Source organism: Mus caroli, chromosome 10 (genome assembly GCF_900094665.2).
Source record: "Mus caroli chromosome 10, CAROLI_EIJ_v1.1, whole genome shotgun sequence".
Lineage (NCBI taxonomy): Eukaryota > Metazoa > Chordata > Mammalia > Rodentia > Muridae > Mus > Mus caroli.
In genome coordinates, this window is record NC_034579.1 from 71,726,456 (window position 1) to 71,748,032 (window position 21,577).

Sequence of the window (21,577 nt, forward strand, 5' to 3'; positions counted from 1 at the left end):
GAATAAATCTTTGGGCCAGAGCGAGTGGGAGTTGACCGGAGCAAGCATGGCCAACCAGAGCAAGCAGGGGTCCTAAAATTCAATTTCCAACAACCACATGAAGGCTCACAACCATCTGTACAGCTACAGTGTACTCACATACATAAAAATAAATCTTTAAAAAAATTAGTCTCTCTCTCTGGGCTCCCTGTTAAGTAAGTGATTAGTGTTCGTATGTGCAGATGTGTGTGCATGTACATGTGCTAGCCAGATGTTTCTAGGCTCTGTCCACCTATTTTTTTTTTTTTGAGACAAATACCTGACTGTACCTCTTCTGAGCTTGGGAAATTGGGCAGTGTCTTCTCTGTGACATGGTTTATGTATCTAAGAATTTATGAATTCCACTTCCACACCCACAGCCATGCATTGAACCAATTCTGTATATAACATATTAAAATTTTGCTTCTGGGCTAAAGCTGCAACAACATTTTCTTGGCATTATTCCTTAAACACAGTGTAGTGACTACTCACCATGCTTTTATTGTACACGGTAGTTTAAGCAATCCACAGATGATTCAAAGAATACAGGGTGCTGGGGATACTGGGAATGGTGTCACATGCATATAATCACAATTCTTTTTTTTATTAGATATTTTCTTCATTTACATTTCAAATGCTATCCCCTTTGCTAGTTTCCTCTCTGAAAGTTCCCTATACCCTTCCCCCGCCCTTCTCCCCAACCCACCCACTCCCGCTTCCTGGCCCTGGCATTCCCCTATACTGGGGCATATAATCTTCACAAGACCAAGGGCCTCTCCTCCCATTGATGGCAGACTAGGCCATCCTCTGCTACATATGTAGCTAGAGACACAAGCTCTGGGGGGGGTACTGGTTAATTCATATTGTTGTTCCTTCTATAGGGCTGCAGACCCCTTTAGCTCCTTGGGTCCTTTCTCTAGCTCCTCCATTGGGGGCCCTTCCTTTATTCTTTAATGTGCATCGTGTGGTGTTTGATTCCTTTTTAACCCTCTCCTCCACCCAAATCCACACTGCAAGTTTTGACCCATGGGGCCCTGCCCTAGACTCTGTCCCTGGCCTTGGTCCTGCCTGCAGCGGGAGCACACAGGGGCTGCCTGCCTTCTACCTGCACATCTGTGTTTCTCCCTCTGCCTGGAAAAGGTGTCTGTTTAGTACCCAGTCCTCATGCGGGCTCCCTAGGGCGCAGCTCACAATACCTTGATCCAGCATACCTGGCTCCCACTGTTCACAAGTAAGATGCAGAGTCCCTTTCCTGACAAGGAGGCACATGCTCCCATCTTCCCTCGCCTGCACTCAGAGCCCTGGCTGTCCCCTGTGGACACAGTCTCGGGGAACTGGGCTCTGAACCTATGGTTACTGTGCTGACTCCTGGTATACGGTCAGAGCTAATGTCAAAGTCTGTTCCTTCAGCTACCCAGACAGCCCATACCCATATGCATGGGACTGGGAGGTTGGTATGTCTGGAGATACAATTCCACTGTCTTAAAGTGGAGATGAAGAACCGTGTCCGCTCAGGGAAAAGCAGAGCCCGCAGGCAGGAAACACCACATCTGTGTTTCTGTTCGCATACAACACCAGCTTTGGTCACGGCTCTGGGCTCCTAGGCCCCAGCCAGGTCCCCTTGTCATGGCTGCTGGTCCTCACAGCCTTGTCACCTCTCCCTCTATGATGTCTGACAGCCTGTGGCCTGTGAAGTCCCATACTGGTTTCTCCCAGGTTGATGACGTCATTGATAATGGGATGGGACGGCCCAACTCGTGTCTGTCACACCTCTGCTTTGGGAGCCCAGAATGCACCTGATTTCACAGGTGCAGAGCTGGAGGAAGCACACCACAAGTCTCTCACTCATCCGCTTCTCTGCCCTCCCCCCACTCCCCGCAGGGTTTTTAGATGAGGCTTTGAACTTTAGACTTGATGCTGGACCTTGGGGTTCGGGATGTGCTCTGCATCTGGGGCACGGATTTTCAGGGACTATTGTTATGGACTGAATGTTCCTGTGAACATAGTTGTAAACTAATCCTGAATATGGGTGAGACTTTTGGAGGCTACTAGCTAGTGAGGGCAGGGCCCCAGGAGTGTTGTTAGTGCCCTATTAGAGACCCCAGGGACTTTGCTCCTGTGCTCTCTGCTCTCTCTCCCATGGGGATGTCCAGAGAACACAACTCTCTGGAAATTGGCCAGACAAGTTTGAAGTGTCCTATGATAGAATAAGCCAGGCAACTCATGGGGCTACAGAGGTATTAAAGGATTCAGTCTCTGTGGATACAACCTGGTTCTTCTTGTCCTGTGGCTGTCCTGCTGTTTGGCCACACCCCTTGCCTTGTCCAGAAAGCTCAGCTCTTCCTTGCTGTTCTCCATGTGCAGCTCATGCCTGCATGGCCAGGGCGCTGTCTTGGAAAGGTGCCTCTAGACATCCTGTGGACTCTCCTGATGCAGGTGTAGGCTTGGGTGGTGCTCTTGGGGGAAGCAGGTGAGCAGGTGGAGCTGCTCTTACAGACTCAGGCTTGGTCTGAGGGAGACAGCACCTGCCTATGCTTGCTGTCTTGGTAATCTGTGCATTTCCACTGGGTCAAGGCAGGGACCATCTGTGAGATTCTCTGACCTCAGTGAGAGACTGGAACAAGAGACAGCAGGGGCTGGGACTAGTCAGTCTTGGTAAACTAGCATCTCTTAACCTGTGGGTTGTGACCCCTTCAGGGGTTAAATGACATTTTCACAGGGGTTGCCTAAGACCATCAGAAAAGAACAGACATTTACTGTTATCAATTCATAACAGTAGCAGAATTACAGTTATGAAGTAGCAACAAGGTCAGGTAGTCGTGGTTCCTTTAATTCCAGCACTTAGGAGGCAGAGGCAGGTGGATTTCTGAGTTCAAGGCCAGCCTGGTGTACAGAGTGAGTTCTAGGACAGCCAGGGCTACACAGAGAATCCTTGTCTCCAACATAAAGAACTGTATTAAAGGGCTGCAGTGTTAGAAAGGTTGAGAGCCACTGTGATAAGCTTACTCAGTCCCACTGTGCAGGCTCTGGGCCAGAGAAAATGCTGCTTGGTACTTGCATGCCTACACTGTCAGCTCTGTTGGTGGCTAGCAAGAGGCCAGGGGGCACAAGTGTCTACCCATATGCTATGCATAGAACCGCACCCGTGTTTTGTATAATGCGTGCGTATCTACACATTTTGGCTGCAGTGTGATGACATCATCACACTAAATGATGACCTCTGAGGAAGCTTGGGTTTGTTTCCATTTCCTTCTTAGTGTGAGAAGAAACACCAACAATAGGCCCATTACTGTAGAATAGGAAAAACAAGATTATATTTAAAAGCAAGTGTCTGTCTAAGTGATGTAATATATTTGCTGAGCATGACAGCTGGGGAATTGTCACAGACCACTGGGAAAGCTTCCTGGGTGACAGTGGGCCTCCAGTCCATCAGCAGGGATGAAATGCTACACTTGGTGGCCTGTTATCTACGCTTTAATGAATTGCAAGGATCACACAGGTGCTTGTTGCCAACCAGCAACATGGACACAAGTCATGGCAGCAGTTTTACAGCTCTACCTAAGAAAAGAATATTCACTGGAACCCCAGTGTGACCAGAGAGCATCATGAGTTTGTGGGTGATCAGCATTCCTAGGTGTGATGAGATGCGGTCAACTCAGGGTCCCCATTCTCACCGACCTGCCTCCCCACTTACCGCATGGCTGGTGATACCCACCTTTCTCAAGTTGCTGAGTTGATTCCTGATGTTGCATGTATAAGGCAGTTGCCACAACTGGCTCTCACCTGCCTACTGCTATCCTAAATATAGCTACTTTGTATCTCTTTGCTGTGGTCATGGTTTTAAACAGGTGGCACTATACATCCCTACATTCTTAAACTGAAGCTGTGAACCCATAGACCTGTGGATGTGACCACACTAGACGCATTTATAGGGATGATGGAGTTAACACTGGCTTATTGTCATAGCCCTGATCCACTGTGACTAGTGTATTAGATCTTTTGTCGTTGTTGCTGTTTTGTTTTGTTTTTAAATTGCTATAACAAAGGACTCGACACATGCAGCTTAAAAGGAAAGGTTTATCTTGGCTACAGTTTAGAATATACAGTCTGTGATGTCCGGAAGCTATGTCAGCAGGAACAAAGCACATGGTCATACATCTTGGCAGTCAGGAGCAGCAAGTGACAAATGCTGGGGTTCCTCTCATTCTCTCTCTCTCTCTCTCTCTCTCTCTCTCTCTCTCTCTCTCTCTCTCTCTCCCCCACCCTTCCTCTCTCGATCCTTCCTTCCCTCCCTCCCCCTTGGTTTTTCAAGACAGGGTTTCTCTATGTGGCCCTGGCTGTCTGAAACTCCCTCTGTACACTAGGCTGGCCTTGAACTCACAGAGATCCTCTTGCTTCTGTTTCTGCTTCTGGAGTTCTGGGATTAAAGGTAAGCACCAGTCGGGCAGTGGTGGCGCACACCTTTAATCTCAACACTTGGGAGGCAGAGGCAGGCAGATTTCTGAGTTTGAGGCCAGCCTGGTCTACAGAGTGAGTTCCAGGACAGCCAGGGCTACCCAGAGAAACCCTGTCTAAACAAACAAACAAACAAACAAACAAGCAGTACGCACCATAACTGCCTGGCCACTTTCTCCTTTTTTTATGCAGTACAGGACCCCAACCATGGAATAGGGCTTCCCACATTCAGAGTAGATCTCTTACCCTCCCAGATATGCCCAGAGGGTTGTCTGCCAGGGTGGGTGATCCATCAAGGTTACAATAAATGTTAACCATCACAGTAGACAAGTTTTTGTTGATGTTGTTTTAAAGAGTGGAGAAGCCATAAGGAAAGTAGCCTGTATTCACAAATAAGTCCTTCTTTCTATGTAGAAGAAAACAATGAGCAGTTGAAGGATGGATCCCTGGGTACCACAGAAATGTGTCCACCCTCCTTGGACCCTCAAGGAATCCCTTCCAAAGTACTACACACTCACCCTCTGCCCCGGGGCACTGGCTGCCAGGGACACATACACCCAGAGTCCTGAGAAAGCCGATGTGAAAACCTTGTCAGGCAATACCCAGCAGGGAGGGCCCCAGTGCTCAGTTCCAGTGGAGGTGGAGGTCAGCTGCAGCCCCTGCCTGCTCTTGGCTAAGTCTTTCTGGAAGCTTCCAACAAGTGGTTCCAACTCTCTATTCTTCCCTGTGGTAGCCAAGACAACCTCTCTCTTCCATCCTCTTCCGGTGCAGATGTCTGGTCGCTCAGCCTGATCTCAGCGGACCCCAAGCCAAGGTGGGGATGCTCAGACCTGGCAGGAACCTCCCCCAGTCCGGGCATCTCCTCCTCCCTGCAGACCCGCTGACAGTTAGAGCAGGGGCGCATGGACTTGCAGGATGGGTCTGGCAGGAGCGCTCCCCGGCCCCAGGCCTCTCTTCGCCGGGGTGACTCAAGCAACCGTAGCCCTTTGTTGGGGTGCAGGCCGGGGCCGCCGCCCGCGGTGCCGCTAATTACAGCCCGCCCGAGCCTTTGAAGTGCTGTGCCCGCGCCCTAATTGCGCTTCCCGCCAGCTGCGCCTCCCTCCTCGGTCGCCTGCCGGGGAAAGCACCGCGAGCCGCCAGGCGCTTTTATGGGGCTCACGGTAATGCGGGTTAATCTGCAAAGAATTTTAAGAACATGCTTCATGCAGCGGGCTTTGCTGGAGGGGACTCAGGGGCCTCGCAAGCCGGAAATGAACATGGGACCCCGGGCAGGGTGGCCTCTGGCATTGCTCCTGTGTTGCCATCTGTCCTCCCTACTGCAGATGTGTGGACCCGGGGGACTCTGCTTTCCCAGCCCCTAAAGTGGCAACTTCAGAGTCAGTTAAGTAGTTAAGCTCCTACAGATGTGTCACCTTTCAGGGACACAAGATTTGAGTCTAAGAGATTTGAGTCTAAGAGCTAGGCTAAAGCCAGTGACTGAGTGCATCCGGAACTGGAGGTGCTCTTACTGGGCTACCTTTGGATGGTGTCCCAGAAAACAGGGTCCCAACCTTTGAGCCGTGGTGACTTCAGCAGGCAGCCAATTTCTAGAAATTACCACCGGAGTTGGGGTAGGGGCATTTCTCCTGGCAAGACAGAGGGAGGGACCTTCCCTCAGATCACAGCACATCTGCTTCCCATAGTATTCCCCCACCTTGGGAGCAGTCCACTGACCACAGGAAACTCCTGACTGCTCCTTAAGTTGCTAGCGTGACTTTCCCCGAGCCTTGGGAAGGGTTGCCTGGATAGGCTGTCCATGCGGAAGAGCCTCACAGACATCGACGAGGTGCGATAGAGCTAAATGGGGCAACAGAAGTAAGTGCCTAGCACTCCTCACTCCTACCTGGAGACCAGAAGGACCCCCACCAGGCCTTGCCTACTGTCGCCATCTCAGAGAGACTCCAGAATTGGTGCTCTCCTTTTAAGATACAGAGTCGGAGTTTAAGAGTTTTATAGGCTGGGGAGATGGCTTAGCAGTTAAGAGCACCGACTGCTCTCCCAGAGGTCCTGAGTCCAATTCCCAGCAACCACATGGTGGCTCACAACCATCTATAATGGGTTCCAATGCCCTCTTCTGGGGTGTCTGAAAGAGAGTGACAGTGTATTCACATAAAATAAATAAATCTTAAAAAAAAGAAGAAGAAAAGAAAGAAAGAAAGAAAGAAAGAAAGAAAGAAGGAAAGAAAGAAAGAGAAAAAGAAAAGAAAGAATTTTAGGTAGATTTAAGTGTGATGGGATGGGTACATGAATAGACACCCTGAATCTCATACATGCTTTCTAGAACTTACTCAGAAAACAGTTCTAGGCTTCAACTAACCACACTGGGAGAGTTCTTCCCCTAGTACCACAGTGAAGCTCCAGCTCAGAAGAAAATGAGGGGGTCTGCTTGGCCTCCTCTCCCAGGGCCACACCCCTCTCTGAGTCCTTTGAAGGTGTGCCTTAAACTAGAGCTAAGGATACCCTTTCCCACACGCTATGATCACCAGGGCTCTGGAGACAAGCAGAGCTGACAGGTGTGTGTGTCTGTGTGCAGATGCAGACACATACACACATATGGACAGACGGTTGCTTCTCTAGACAGGAGAGGTGTTTATTTTAAGAACTGACTTGTGTGACTGATGGTGGGGGGTGGGGTGGCAAGTCCTGACTGCTGCTGGGGGTGGGGTGGGGTGTTGGGAGATTGGGGGGGGGTTAGAGAAGTGGGGGAAGGGAAGAGTTGGTGGTACAGCTAGAGTCTGGAGGCCGGCTTCTGGAAGAAGTACCTCTTCTTGGGGAGCTCAAATATTGCCTTGTGATCTTTAGTGGATTGGATGAGGTCCCCCCACATAGCTAACAAATCCCTTCACTGTAGTATTTGGGCAGTCTGGACCAAGTATCTGAGGGCTATGACAACACCACCCAATGCAAAATTCACCATCATATTAGCAAACTTCAGAACACATCCTCGTTCTTGATCTACAAGCCTCTTCCTATGGATGTTTCTCTGGGGTTTGTAGTACAGGGTCTCGAATCCTGGAAGCTTGGATGTCATTTCCAAGAGTATGTATCTCAATGGGCAGTGGTGGTGCATGCCTTTAATCCCAGGATGTGGTAGGCAGAGGCAGGTGGATTTCTGAGTTCGAGGCCAGCCTGGTCTACACAGTGAGTTCCAGGACAGCCAGGGCTATACAGAGAAACCCTGTCTCGAAAAACCAAAACCAAAACCAAAACCAAACCAACCAAACAAACAAACAAACAAAAGAGTATGGAGAGCTCCCCTTGCCTTCCAATGGTGTTGGGACGATATTGCATGGTACCTCCCCTTCTGATCCAGTGATTAAGAGGCATGGGGTGAAGATGAATTTAGGGTAGGAAGTTGGGGGTGCATTTTTGTATTCGGTGAGCATGACAGTCTCATTTGGCACGTGGTTCACTGTTAAACCTCCAGGGCCTCACAATGGGTGGGTGTATGCACCATGTTGGACTATTTCAGGGTGATGTCAGTGTCTCCCAACTTCCTAAACCACAACCCTTGTATTGGCCTTTTCCCCCCATTTAAAAATGTCGACTTTAATAAGTGTACAGGTCAGCTTGTGGGGAAGCTGACCAAGATACATAAAATAGGAGAAACAAGTGACCACCTGGGGTTTCTACGCTTGGTTCTGCTCACAGAATATTTATAAGGTTGTTTAATATATATGATTTCTCACTTTGGAAGTCCTTTATTGTAAAGATAATCTTTCTGTCTGATGACAAACAGCAGCCAGGATGCTCACTCTAGACTTCCACGCTGGGTCAATTCTATTTCCTCTTGAGACATCAGTTCCCTTCTTTATTTCCAAGGTAATGTTTGTATTATATCTGCAGCGTCTGGTGGCCCCTGATGCATCAGGAAATCTCGGGACATGCTTCCTTTTGAATGCTGTGAAATTACAGAGGAGAGGAGGGTGTCGCAGTAGACCCCAAAGCCTCTCTCTCTCTCTCCTTTTCTCAGATTTATTTATTTAGTATACAGTATTCATTATGCCTGTACATCAGAACAGGGCACCAGATCTCATTACAGGTGGTTACGAGCCACTGTGTGGTTACTGGGAATTGAACTCAGGACCTCTGGAAGAGCAACCAGTGCTTTTAACCTCTGAGCCATCTCTCCAGCCTAGGATTGTCTCTTCTGTTAAGGAACCTTACTGAGGGAGCAGGTGACTTAACTACATGCATGGCCCTGCTCGCAGAAGCCATCTTTCCCGTGTATGGGCTTCCGAGGTACTGCTGTGAGGTGGGAATCTGCATGTTGGTGTCTGGTATATGAAGCACAGACAGGCAACAGGAACACCGGATGCTTTGGGAGGGGAAGAGGCCTAGGCAGAGCTGATTGGCTAGGGGGTGGGGGTGGGGCGCTTCATTGAGAAAGAGGACTGGGAGAGCAATGAATTCCACGGAAAGAGGGATTTGCAGTTATATAACGATCAAAAATGCATACGCACCTAACAGCATGTCATGAAAACACCTAACGGTCAGAGTTCTGAGGAGAAATGAAACGGAAGTCAGTGCTCAGCACAGAGCAGTAGTATAGACTGCTGTGTAGGTAGTGCTGGTAAAAGGGCGTGCTCTGTGGAGGAGGAAAAAAAGCAAGACTGAGCTCATACACTCAAAATATGCATACGTGTCCTAATCCTATGCATACGTGTACTAATCCAAACCCAGAAAGGAAAAGCCGTGTAACGGCAAAGGGTCAGGTCTAGTGAGAAAATGTAAGCGTTCTGTAAAACCTCATCGGTATAAGAAATTTTGATATACATTTAGGGAGAAACTTGGGTATTAAAAAACACAATACACTAGATGATGTTGTGACAAACTGTAAGTAACACGACCAGAAAACAAGAATATGAAATGTTAAATATGTGCAAGAATATAATTTCATGTGCAAAGCACATATGTGTACACAGACATACACACAAACACATACACACCATACCTGCCACACATACATACAGACTATACACATACATATACACATGCTGTGTTTATACACATATACACACACATACATGCACACACACAGATGCCACATATACACAAATAAATTATGTTTACAACAATGATAACATTATCCCTGAATGACTTCACATATTGGCAAACCAGCTGGCCATATGCTCCTAAGATCCTCCTGTCTCCATGTCCCCAGGGCTGGGACCTCAGGCATGCAGACACACGTCGATACTAAGGATCTAAATGCAGAGCCTTATGCTTACACAGCAAGATATTTATCTGCTGGGCCATCTCCCCAGCCCGATTCCTGTAATACTTTCCTTACTACTTAATGTTGGTTTGGAAGTTTTAAATAGGATTTAAAAAAATTTTTTTTTATTTTGTGACCCAGTCTGGCCATGCTGCGCTTAAACTCCTGGGTTCAAGCCATCCTCCTGCCTCAGTTTCCCAAGTAGCTGTACTATAGGTGTGTGCTATTACACCCAGTTATGGGGACAATGGTTTTTAAAGTTCAAATGAAGAAGAATATAGGTGAGAGCTGCCAATACTTGTTTTTATTTTTGAGAGAGTCTCACTCTATTTGAGGCTAGCAACTCATTCTGTAGTACATGCTGGCCTTAAACTTAGAATTCTCCTGTCTTAGCTTTCTGCATGCTGGGATTGCAGACATGCACCATCACACTGGACTGCAAACACATTTTTGTGTAAGTGTATGTGCATACACACACACACACACACATGTGTGTGTGTCCATGTGAAGGACAACTTTGGCTGTTCTTCCTTGGGCACTATTTACTTTCTGCCACCTTGAAACTGGGTCTTTAACTGGTCTGGAACTTGGAAGTAAGCAAGGCTGCCTGGCCAGCGAGGTCCAGAGATCTGTCTGCTTACCTCTGCCTCCCCAGGGCTGATTACAGTACCCAGGCTACTCTACCCAGCCTTTTTCATCTGGGCTCTGGGGATTGACTCCAGTCTTTATGTTTGTAAGGTAGGCACTTTGTGGATTGAGCTGTCTCCTCAGCTCCTGTAGGTACAATTTTTGAAAAGGAGAGCTAGTGCACATATGTATTTATCAAGCGGTGCTAACATGATGCTGGCAGAGGAAACAGGCATCACAGAAGAGGCGATGTAAAGCCTCAGGACGGTAACAGCAGAGGCGACGACGTGTGGGTAGAGATTGGGAGCGGTAACAGATGAGCCACACATTGGGCTCCTTGCTGCAGGGGAAGACTGAGCTGAGCAGACATGCATGGCAACTGTGAAGGTTGCATCTCAAGACCTGTTACATCTTAAAGAAAAGGATGCTGAATAGTGGAAAGGCTGGGTTTGCTTTTCCTGAAGAGGCCAGATCTCTCTGACACAGATAGACTGTGTCACAGGGAGAGGGAGAAAGGCAGAGAGAGGCTCTGTGTTCCAACCAATATCCCTATCCTCCCTTCCTCAATCCCTTTCTCCCTCCTTCTCCTTCTCTCCCTCCTTCTTTTTCTCTCTTCCTCCTTTCTTTCCTTTCTTTTTTTTTTTAAAGATTTATTTATTTATTACATATAATGTACACTGTAGCTGTCTTCAGACACACCAGAAGAGGGAGTCAGATCTTGTTACAGATGGTTGTGAGCCACCATGTGGTTGCTGGGATTTGAACTAAGGACCTTTGGAAGAGCAGTCAGGTGCTCTTACCTGCTGAGCCATCTCACCAGCCCCCTTTCTTTCCTTTCAACCTGACCATCAAAGTCCCCAATAGCCCGGACTAGCTTTAAACATGTTGTGTAGCTAGCTGATGAAGACCTTGAACTTCTGATCCTCCACTTCCCTGAGTCCCTAGATTACAGCAGTGCTCCACAACATCTGGATTGCAGGAGTGCTCCACTACATCTGGATTACAGGAGTGCTCCACTACATCTGCTTTATGGGGTGCTGGTGATTGAAGTAGGGGGGCTAGGCTCAATCAATTGAGCTATATCTTCACCTCTTGGGAGGTTTTCTTTTCCACCAGACTGGGCTGGGCTATTCCTGCCTGTGAGATCTTTTAACAGGAGCTCAGGTGTGGGTAAACTGTGTGAGGTTCAGGCCGATCACAGACATCTCTGATATATGCCTCCCCCACCCCCTTATGTTGCTCTTGGCCAGTGTCTGTGAATCTTTCCTTCATGTAATGCAGGAGAAGCAATTTCTATTGCAAAATCAACCTGAAAAAAAAAAACCACATTGGGGAAGAAACACGAGTGTTTTTCCTTCTACCAGTGTCTCTGACTGCACACAGAAGCTTGGGTTCTGTCACGGAGGAGGGCTTAGCAGCTGGCATGCCTGAGACCTGCTGCTTAATCCAGGTCACATCTGTGGTCACGCAATTTCCAGATGTGGAGTTACAGAGATTCCTGTGGTGTGTTGGAGTCTCACTGTCAAGCTCCCACTCTGAGGTCGCCACTGTGGGGGTTTCGCATGATAGCTTCAATAACGAACTCTTGCCTGCTGCTCACAACAGAGCAAATGTAACAAGGAGGGATTTTCCCAAGGGAGCATAATTTTCATTCCTTAAATCAGGCTGTTCCAAAAAAAAAAAAATCCTGATACTGTCTCATTTAACGAAAGGAGTCAGGGGGTAGCTGGCTGCACGGAGCTCACCAGCCCTGCAACCCTGTGACCCTGCACAGGTGCTAGCTGCCCAGCCTGCAGAAGTCACCTCAAACCCCACCCAGGGTGTGCCTCTGGTGGCTACCACCACTACCTGCAGCTGGGCTGGGAGGGGTCCTGCTGTAGAACAAAGTGTTCCTCAGCTGGGAAAGAGACTGCACGACAGTGCCTTCCCGCCCCTCAGACCAGGTCTCCCCCTCCCCCCTCCGACCAGGCTGCTCTCCTCCCCCTCCCAGACCTCCCTCCCCTTTCCCCTCCTCCCACAGATGAGGCTGTTCCCCTCCCCCTCCCCTTCCCCTTCCCCCCTCAGACCAGACTGCTCCCCCCACCCACTCTGCCCCCCACCCCCAGACTAGGCTGCTCTCCCCCCCCCAGGCTGCTCCCCTCCCCCCTCTCCCCCTCAGATCAGGCTGCTGCTCCCCTGGGGAACCACACATCTTTCCTTTGATGGTTAGGGTCACGGTGACGTGGGCTCCATATAAGCTAATAGCAGCTCGGATCTATGAGGGTAGGAACCTCAGAAAACCCCACCACTACTCTATAGGTCCCACCAGGAAGGAGCGGCATTGAGCCCAGGAGTGAAGAAACTTACCCCAAGAGCTCCCCTGGGCCAGGTAGAGGGTAGCCATGTATAACAAGTGCCTCTTCAAGGATTTCTTTATAGCTATCTTAGTCACCACAAGCCCACAAGCCTCCTCACCAGGACATAAATGGCAGATCAGGGTTTCCAAGGAGAAGGGAAGGCTTGAATACATGTCCCCTACACAGAGACCCTCCAGCACTCTGCAGATCATCCATCCCTTCTTCCTCTTCCATCCCTGTACTACCCTCCCACCTCTCTCTTTTCCCCTCCCATCCCCCACCCCATCTCGTCCCTCCAGGTCTATCTGTTCTTGTCTGTTCCCTCTCTTATGGTCTCTTGCCTCTCTGTCTCTCTCTAATCACAGGGTCTTGAGCTCACAAACACCCACTGAGTCAAACATTGCCAGGCCCCTGAGCTGGGCCTTTCCCCCTAACTCTTTTCTCTTCTCCATCCATCTTTGTCCTCTCTCCTTCTCTGTTTTGCGGTACCCACCCTCTTGCCACCCCCACCCTCCCCATACATACAAAATGGTCTGCCATTTGCAAACAAACACCCACAGTGTCAGGCTCTGCCTAAGTTCTGAGCTGGGACATTCGGGCGGGGGGGCTGTGTGTCTCAGGGGCTTGTGAAAGGGGGTCCTGTTGAGTCGGAAGCATCCCTCAGGGAATTGAGCACACGGGCAATGCACTCTCTGCGCGGCCACTCTTAAACCCTTTCCTCTGGAACAGCTTTAAGGATGGCTCCCCCCACAGGGGAATTCCTGAAGCCAACAGTTGACAAACCCACACACCCTCCGAGGGCTGGGCACCAGATAAAAAGCCCTCCTCAAAGCCAGCCCTCCTGGGGACGGTGTGGGACCCGGCAGGGCAGGAGACCTTCCTCTGTCACCACCTCCTCTAAGACTGATCCTTATCTCAGCACAGAACAGAGGATCTGACCTGCTGGACCTAAGGCTGACCCCTTGCTGCGTGGTGGAACCTCGGGGAACACTCGCCCCAGCTGAGAACAAGAGCCCTGTCTGGGAATCCCCAAGAGAGGAGAGCGGGAGGTGGACCGACAGAGCACCTGTCCCTATCGGTAGCTGCAGGTCTGCCAAGGTCACCTGCACCGAGTCCTGCACAGCAGCACGCCGCCGTCGTCATCTGCACCCAGGAAAAACTGGTTTTCTAAGTTTTTCTGGTTTGTTCTCAGTGCTCCGCTGAAGGATCTATTTCTGTCTCTCCTTCAGGAGGGTGAGCTTTGCCAATGACTAATCCCAGTCCTGAAGATTGATACCATTGTCACCTGCGCGCGGGACCCAAGCCCAGCAGGGAAGCAGAGAGATAAGCCCTTGCCTGCAGCTGACGCTTCAGTCTGCCAGGGCCACCCGCCTTTTGCTACTGCAGAACAGCTAGGGGCTGTCATTACTGCCAGGACCACCTCTGTCCTCTTGCAGATACAAACATGGGCTCATCACAGTGACCACCTGGGGTCCAGACTGCCCCTCGCAGGGAATTAAGAGTGGCTGCCTCTCTGCAGGCGTGTGGAACCCCTGGATGGATCTTGGGACCCGAGCCCCTCATGTCTGCGCTGCTGATGTTGTGTGCGGTGCTCTTGTTTCTGGGTACCCCCAGCTGTGGTGCCCGGCCCTGGGAGCCCTGCACAGGTAAGGTGACCACATGGGGACATGGGTAGGGCATCTTGTGTGGAGTTGGAGAAAAGTGGGGTTTGACATGCCACCTCCTGACACCAGGTCACTTGAGTGTGGTAAGATGCTGTCCTCCTAGAGACCTGGACAGTTATGGGGGACAGGGGAGATACAATAGAGGGGCAGCACAGGCAGTCACAATAAAAGGTTTCTCTAAGCTCCTAGAGGTGGGAGGGGTTTCAAGTTTCAAAGCGCTAACAGCAGCCATCGAGGCTTCGCAAGTACTTACCTGCTAGACTGCCGGGGAAGGCCAGGCACCTGCTTCAGGAATGAAGTCCCCGGCCCTCGGGCTCCTGGCATCGGGATGAGCTATCCAACCTGCACTTAGCAAAGCTCTGGGCCGCCACGGGCCTGGCTCTGTCCCCAGTTGAAGGAGAAAACACAGGCCCAGCCCCAAACACACCCACAACCCACACCTGGGTTTAGCCTGGAGCTCCTCGAGGTGGGCCAACTACAGGCCTCCTTCTCTTCTTAGGCCACTGGGAACACCAGTGACATCCTGCCCTAGGGTTCCCAGCAAGAGATTCTAACGATCAAGTCACAATTAATGGGATAAAGACACAGGGCAGTTGGATCTGGTAGCTGGACCTGCAAGTTGGTGGTGGGGATCCCAGGGACAGAGGTACTGGTGTGACAGGTGGCTGTGTTCTCAGTGCACACCTTCTGCTGGGTTGTCAGGAGGAGTGAGGCTCCTTCCCGTACTGGGCTGTTGCTCTCTGTGACACGGCAAGGGGTGACCCTGCGCTGCTGCATGCAGTTTATAACCTAACTACCTAGAAGTGACTGGCTGTAAGTTCCAGCAACCAGTACACCGAGGGCTGTGGGTGAGAAGGCCCTGGGGCCGATACAGTGCCACCTGTGGGGATCTGAGGCAGAAGAGAAGCCCCTGCCCCTCTTCCCGTGTTCTCCAGCCACACCTGCAGTGACAGCTTTGAAGGTGGAGCTTCTAAGTCTGTTGTCACCACACAAATCCCTTGGCTGCAAGTGATGGCATCTGTGTGCTCCCCCCCTCCCCAGGCAGGGCCACCTTGCATTGTGAGGTGAGCTTGTAAATGAACCCCTGAAGGACCCCGTGCAGGCCTGGCTGGGAGTCGTGAGGACGGCCATGCTTCAGGGCCTGGGATGAATCATGAACGTGTGCTTTCCTGTTCCAGGAGCCCGGGGAACACAGCCGACCTGAAGAGTGATAATAAAGGTTATTTATAAAGCCCGCCCCCTCTCCCCTGAAGGTGCGTTTCGAATAGTTAAAAGGTGACCTAGTTATGAATATGGTGAACCAGGGAGGAAACATAAAAGTCAGGCTGACATTATAGAGCTATATGATAAGAGGCTTGGGAGGCCAGTGAGGGTTGGCCCAGTTTTAAGTCCCTCTGGTTCTACTCTGGGTTGAGCATTGACCAGCCCTGAACTTTGATGCGGGACACAGGTGTGCCCTCCGTTCTGCCTTCCCCTGGTCCGGGCTGTCCTGCCCAGCAGATGGGAAGACGGAAGATCTGGACTGCCTGGACTCATATCTGTGGCCACGGGGCCAGCTGGGACTGGTGGTCCATGTGCAGGTCACAGCAGGCGGGAAACCGGAGGGAAGGAAGCTTCCTTCCCGCATGAGCATTCACACCTGTTACAGTTGGCTTTAGACAAGGAGGAGTCCTTGTCAGGTGTTTCCTGGCGCTTCACTTGCAAATGAGGTGACAAGATGGGGGGCTGGTAGGCAATATCTCCAGTCACTATCCACATACCTGTCCCTGTGGGGGTCTAGTAGTCTGTGTTCTGGGGACTTTCTGAGAAGGGCCCATGGCTTCATTTTCTAGCAGGTGGCTAGCAGCATGGAGTTCAGGGTGCCCCGGTCACTGGTCTCAGATACTGTATAGTCTGTGGTAGGGGTTCTGTCATAGACGGGGCATTGCAGATACCAGGTGATTGAACTCCCAGTCCTGTTATGGTTCCTAGATGGAACTGACTTCTCTGCCCTCTCTTTAATAGAAGGGTCCTCAGGAGAGTCGGAGGCAGAGGCAGGGTACCACCTGTCTTCAAGCGTTATAGAAGGCAAGAGGGCTTGGTGTGTAGCCAGGGGCAGAGTTCCCAGGGGGCCCTCTCCCCACTGGGCCTGGTCCAAGCCTGTTGAGGGTTAGAGATCCCTGGGGCCTCCTAGGCTGTTAGGTTTCTCAGCTTCTTGGGTTTACAGCCTGCTTGCCCTCACCCTTGCATGGGCAGAATAGGGCTCAGCTCGGAGCTCAGAGGACCCTGGTGTGAGGGTGGAGAAGGACAGCAGTCTAGAATGTGGCTGTGGTCCAGAGGGCATGTCATGCTTGGGGCTCTGAAGATGCGGGACATCCAAATTGACCTGGGAGGGAGGGAGGGAGAGAGAGAGAGAGAGAGAGAGAGAGAGAGAGAGAGAGAGAGAGAGAGAGAGAGAGAGCAGGTTCAGCCCCAGACCTCAGAGGGTGGATTAAGAAGCCCCTGCCTTTTGGCTTCTTGCTCCTTGATACTCTCTCCCCACCACCAGGCTGTATTCTTCATGAGGTCACAGATCTACAGGTTGGGACATCAGAACAAAGCAGTACAGAGGCCTGTTCAGGAGGCACTGTGCTTTGTATGTGTCAACCCCCTGCTGGCCCTCTCGTACTGTCCCTGAACAATCCCAATCAACCAGAGACAGCAAGACTTGAGGAGGCGGGGCTCTCTTGCCAGGGACTAATCCAGCTGCCAGTTACAAGCCACAGTCCCCTGGGGAAGCTGCAGGTGGGGGGCTGAGGCAGGAAGAGGAAGATGCTCAAAGGTCAGGAAGAGAGGTTTATTAATTGCAGGGTCAGATGTGCATTGGGGAAAGCAGAGGTGTTCTGGGAAAGTGGGAGCTAGCAGGCATTACAGGAAGCTGCAGGTGGGGGTGGGGGTGGGCACCAGATGTTGGGGTGTGACACTGGGGAGCTGTCATGCTATGCTGGTGCCAAAACGGATACATCCCTTGCAGGTCATTGTGAGGCAAGGAAAGAGCTGAGCTTCCGGACCCTAGCAGGATAAGCCCATCAGCAGCTGGACTTCTGTCCACAGCAGGCCTGTCTGGAGCAGGCAGGGCGGCATAGCAGGGACACAGAGGAGGTTGGGCGGCAGCAGCTGGGCTGGCAGGAGGAGGTACAGCAGGAGGAGGTGGGCACACAGCAGGCAGGTCTGCACACAGGGCGACACAGCAGGGACAGGCTGGAGCAGGGCTTGCAGCACACAGGCTTGCAGCAGACAGGAGCACAGCAGGAGGGCTGGCAGCAGGAGGAGGAGCCAGAGCAGATGGGTGTGCAGCAGACAGGCTTGCAGCANAGGGNCACACAGCAGGGCTGCTGGCAGGGGGAGCAGGTGCAGCAAGCTGGCTGGCAGCTAGACTGCTGGCAGCATGAGGGTGTGCAGCAGGAAGACTGGCAGCAGGGGCTGGACACACAGCTCACTGGGGTACAGATGAGGGTCAGGCAGGGGGCTGGGGCACAGCAGCTGGGGGCACAGCAGCTGGACTGGCAGCAGCTTGGCTGGCAGCAGCTGGGGACACAGCAGCTGGGCTCACAGCAGCTCTCTGGGCAGTCATCCACCTGCCAGGAGTCAGTACAAGAATCACAGGAACCAGGCAGGCAGACCCGGCTGTTGTAGCTCAGGTCACTGGAGCAGACAGACATGGTGGAGGTGGCCATGGCGGGCAGGTGTGGTAGGAGTTATGAATGTGTGAGTCTGTGTGAGTGTGAGGGGTTGGCTCTCGGCTTTTATACTTTGCATACAGTGTGTTGTTGGCATAGGCAGCTTTTCACAGCAGCTCTTTCCTTGTTAGTGTTTGGGTCTGGTTCCTGGAGAGTGCAGGAAGATGCTACCCTGCTTGTAAATGTCCTGGCTGGGTGTTGTGTTGAGCCAGGGACCTTGGCTAGCTCTCCTAATGGAGAGGGGATCCCGGTGGATGACAGTGCTGGCCAGGGGTGGATCTGGGCTCCCTTGGCAGGGTAATTGGATCTGTGCTTCTGGGATGTCCAATCATTTCTGAGTGCTCTGAGTTGGCCTTGTCTGCCCCTTTCTCTTTTAAGTTTGCCATCAAGTCCTTGGAGAGGGCAGAGCTGATTCCAGTGACCGTGGGGAGCTCCCCTTCTCTCAGTTTGGCCTGGTTAGAGATACTCAGGCTGGAGACTCAGTGGCGAATGGCTGGCTGTTCCTCTGCTCACTGCTACCCCTGCTTTGGGTGATGAAGGGCGAAGAAAGGTGGGGTCAGGCCCATACCTAAGAAGCAGCTGTTTCATTGAGGGATGCCCCGTCTGACATTGCTGTCACCATGCTTGGCTCTAGGTTTGAGGAGTTATAAATGTGTGAGTCTGTGTGAGTGTGAGGGGTTGGCTCTCGGCTTTTATACTTTGCATACAGTGTGTTGTTGGCATAGGCAGCTCTGCTGAAGTTTGACACGGTACAAAGCTGAGGCTGGAGGTCAGTGTGCCAAGCTGCCTTTGAACTTGTGGAACCCACATGCTTCTCCTCATCCTTGAGGACTCCTTGTAACCACTGCATGGTCCCTCAGTGTTGGCTTCAGAGCTCTATCCCAGGGCACCCGTGAGGAGCTATGGGCGGAGCCCACCTTATTGGCCATGGTCATTTGTTCAGGGATTCTCTAAAGGACCTTCTCCACAGAGGTGTTGGAACCCTAGACAGGTCTTGCAGTAGGGAATGCTAGTCACCGGGGACCGTGGGACCTGCCATGCATTGTCCATGGGGGGATGTTGAGGGAACCAGCCAAAGCCAGATTAGAATGTGCAGACCCTGGGCTGACAGTTCCAATTGTGGTGTTTTGTATGAGGCGCGCATGTGTGTGGGTGACTTCATGTGAGTTGTGGGCCTGCCAGAGTTCTGTCATTATACACATGTGTGTAGGATCCCGTCCTCGTGTCTGCTGTGTTTTCAATATGAAGTGTCCCTCCAGAGGAGTGTGATCCCCAGTTGATGGTGCTGTGAAGGACGTCTGCTGTGGGACCCAAGGCAGCCACTGAAGAGAGGGTATTTTCCCGTCGGTCTCTTTCTTTCCATCTTAGCCCTCCCCGTTCCTGGCCACCGAGAGTGGAGAAGCCTGTCACCACTGCCTGCTTTTCATGTCAGGCCCAGAAACAGAGCTGGCCTGAGACTGAATTTAAGGACTTGTGATGCCTCTGAGACCATGGGGCCAGCTCAGTCACCAGCCTCCATCTTAGAGACCCCTAGCTGAGTAACGCCTGAATCTCTACACCAGCACAGAAAAGCACTTCAGGAGGAGCCAGAGGGAAGTTCAATGTTTATGGATTATTCAGACATTTGGGCATTGGGAGTAGTGGTCCCAGAGAGTCTCCTCAGCTGTCTACATAATGGCTGTATGTATGATCCTGTGGCTTTCTTTGTGTGTCTGTGTGTGTGTCCGTGTGTGTGTGCACAGATGTGCGCATGCATGCCTCTCTTCAAACCCCAGTCCTGAAACTTTCCCTGTTGTGTACAGGGTTTAAAGACAGAGCAAAGCATAGCATTTAAGCAAATGTTAAAAATTAAGTAAAATTCACAAGGTAGTTTATTTTTTCTTCTCTTCCGTTTGTTAATGAAATTTTGGAGTAATTCTTGGGGTGCACTGCTTAGATTTAGGGACAAGCAAGCAAGCTAACCTAGTGAAACTGGAGGTCACATGTATCCTGACCCGTAGTGAACACAGCTCATTTCTTGTTTATAACATCTATGTCCCAGCCATCTGTAGAGAAACACACATTAACTCTAGGCAATTAGGATTTATTAGTTGTTTTGAAGTTTTACGCATGATGTGTGCATGCATGTCTGTATGTGTATGTATGTGTGTTTGTGGGTGCCTTAGTATGTGTGTGTGTATATGTATATATGTGTGTGTATGCTCATATGTATATGTGTATGTATGTGTGCTTGTGTGTGTTTGTGTGTGTGTACATGTGTGTATATGTGTGTGTGTATGTATGTGTGCTTGTGTGTGTTTGTGTGTGTACATGTGTGTATATGTGTGTATTGTGTGTGTGTATGTGTATGTGTGTATGTATGTGTGCTTGTGTGTATTTGTGTGTGTGTACATGTGTGTATATGTGTGTATTGTGTGTGTGTATGTGTGTATGTATGTGTGCTTGGGTGTGTATGTGTGTGTGTGTTTCATTACCAGGGTCTCTCACCAGCCTGGAGCTTGCTAAGTGGGCAAGGTTGGCTGCTCAGCCAGCTCCAGGGATTCTTCTGTTTCCAACTCTCCTGGGCCTGGGATTTTTATATGGGTTCTGGGATTCAAACTCATGCTCACAAGGGAAGCAGTTGGCCAATGAGCGCTCTTTCCCAGGCCATTCTGAAGTTTCTTGAAGGAAAGAGAAATAGATCTCTGGTCTGGGTGAGGACTTCTTTCCCACATCAGGCCCACAAGTTCCTGCCTTTCTGTCTGGGGTACCCCCTCCCCCACGCTGCTTCCACTGCACTTCATCCCAGCAACGGAGTCCAACTAAATCAACCGTCTGCAGTCTTATGTGTTTGTTTATGGCTGGGGTTGGGTAGGGTGACTGTATTCTATTGTGACAACTCTCAGTTTACTCAGACTGACTGACCAAAGAGGAGAGGGGAAAGTCATACCCAGAGGTCAAGTCTACACTGGATTAGTGAGCTCCTCCCTGGGGCAGTGAGCTCCTCCCTGGGTCAGTGGACTCCTCCCTGGGGCAGTGAGCTCCTCCTGGGGCCAGTGAGCTCCTCCTGGGGCAGTGAGCTCCTCTCTGGGACAGTGGACTCCTCCCTGGGGCAGTGAGCTCCTCTCTGGGGCAGTGAGCTCCTCCTTGGATCAGTGAGCTCCTCCCTGGGGCAGTGGACTCCTCTCTGGGGCAGTGAGCTCCTCCCTGGGTCAGTGGACTCCTCCCTGGGGCAGTGAGCTCCTCCCTGGGGCAGTGAGCTCCTCCCTGGGGCAGTGAGCTCCTCCCTGGGTCAGTGGGCTCCTCCCTGGGGCAGTGAGCTCCTCTCTGGGGCAGTGAGCTCCTCCCTGGGGCAGTGAACTCCTCCCTGGGGCAGTGAGCTCCTCCCTGGGGCAGTGAGCTCCTCCCTGGGGCAGTGAGCTCCTCCCTGGGGCAGTGAGCTCCTCCCTGGGTCAGTGGACTCCTCCCTGGGGCAGTGGACTCCTCCCTGGGGCAGTGGACTCCTCCCTGGGGCAGTGAGCTCCTCCCTGGGGCAGTGGACTC

At 51.3% G+C, this 21,577-nt stretch overlaps 2 protein-coding genes and 1 pseudogene across 3 annotated transcripts in view; 1 reads left to right on the forward strand and 2 right to left on the reverse strand.

The window, feature by feature from the left end:
* Positions 1-8,263: 8,263 nt before the first annotated feature.
* On the reverse strand, positions 8,264-8,781 carry LOC110302707 (annotated as a pseudogene).
* A 5,229-nt stretch (positions 8,782-14,010) lies between these two features.
* Tspear (thrombospondin type laminin G domain and EAR repeats) overlaps positions 14,011-21,577 on the forward strand; it is a 190,985-nt gene continuing 183,418 nt past the window's right edge. The window contains exon 1 of the mRNA XM_021174552.1: positions 14,011-14,339. Coding sequence (XP_021030211.1) covers positions 14,255-14,339 — 85 coding nt within the window. The 5' untranslated portion in view covers positions 14,011-14,254. The remainder of the gene's footprint in view (positions 14,340-21,577) is intronic.
* LOC110303472 (keratin-associated protein 10-8-like) overlaps positions 17,405-21,577 on the reverse strand; it is a 9,188-nt gene continuing 5,015 nt past the window's right edge. Inside the window, exon 2 of one of the 2 annotated variants that reach the window (XM_021174570.1) lies at positions 17,405-17,602. In XM_021174570.1, coding sequence (XP_021030229.1) covers positions 17,405-17,602 — 198 coding nt within the window. Of the gene's footprint in view, positions 18,053-21,577 lie in introns of those variants that run through there. The other variant, XM_021174571.1, reaches the window with a different exon arrangement.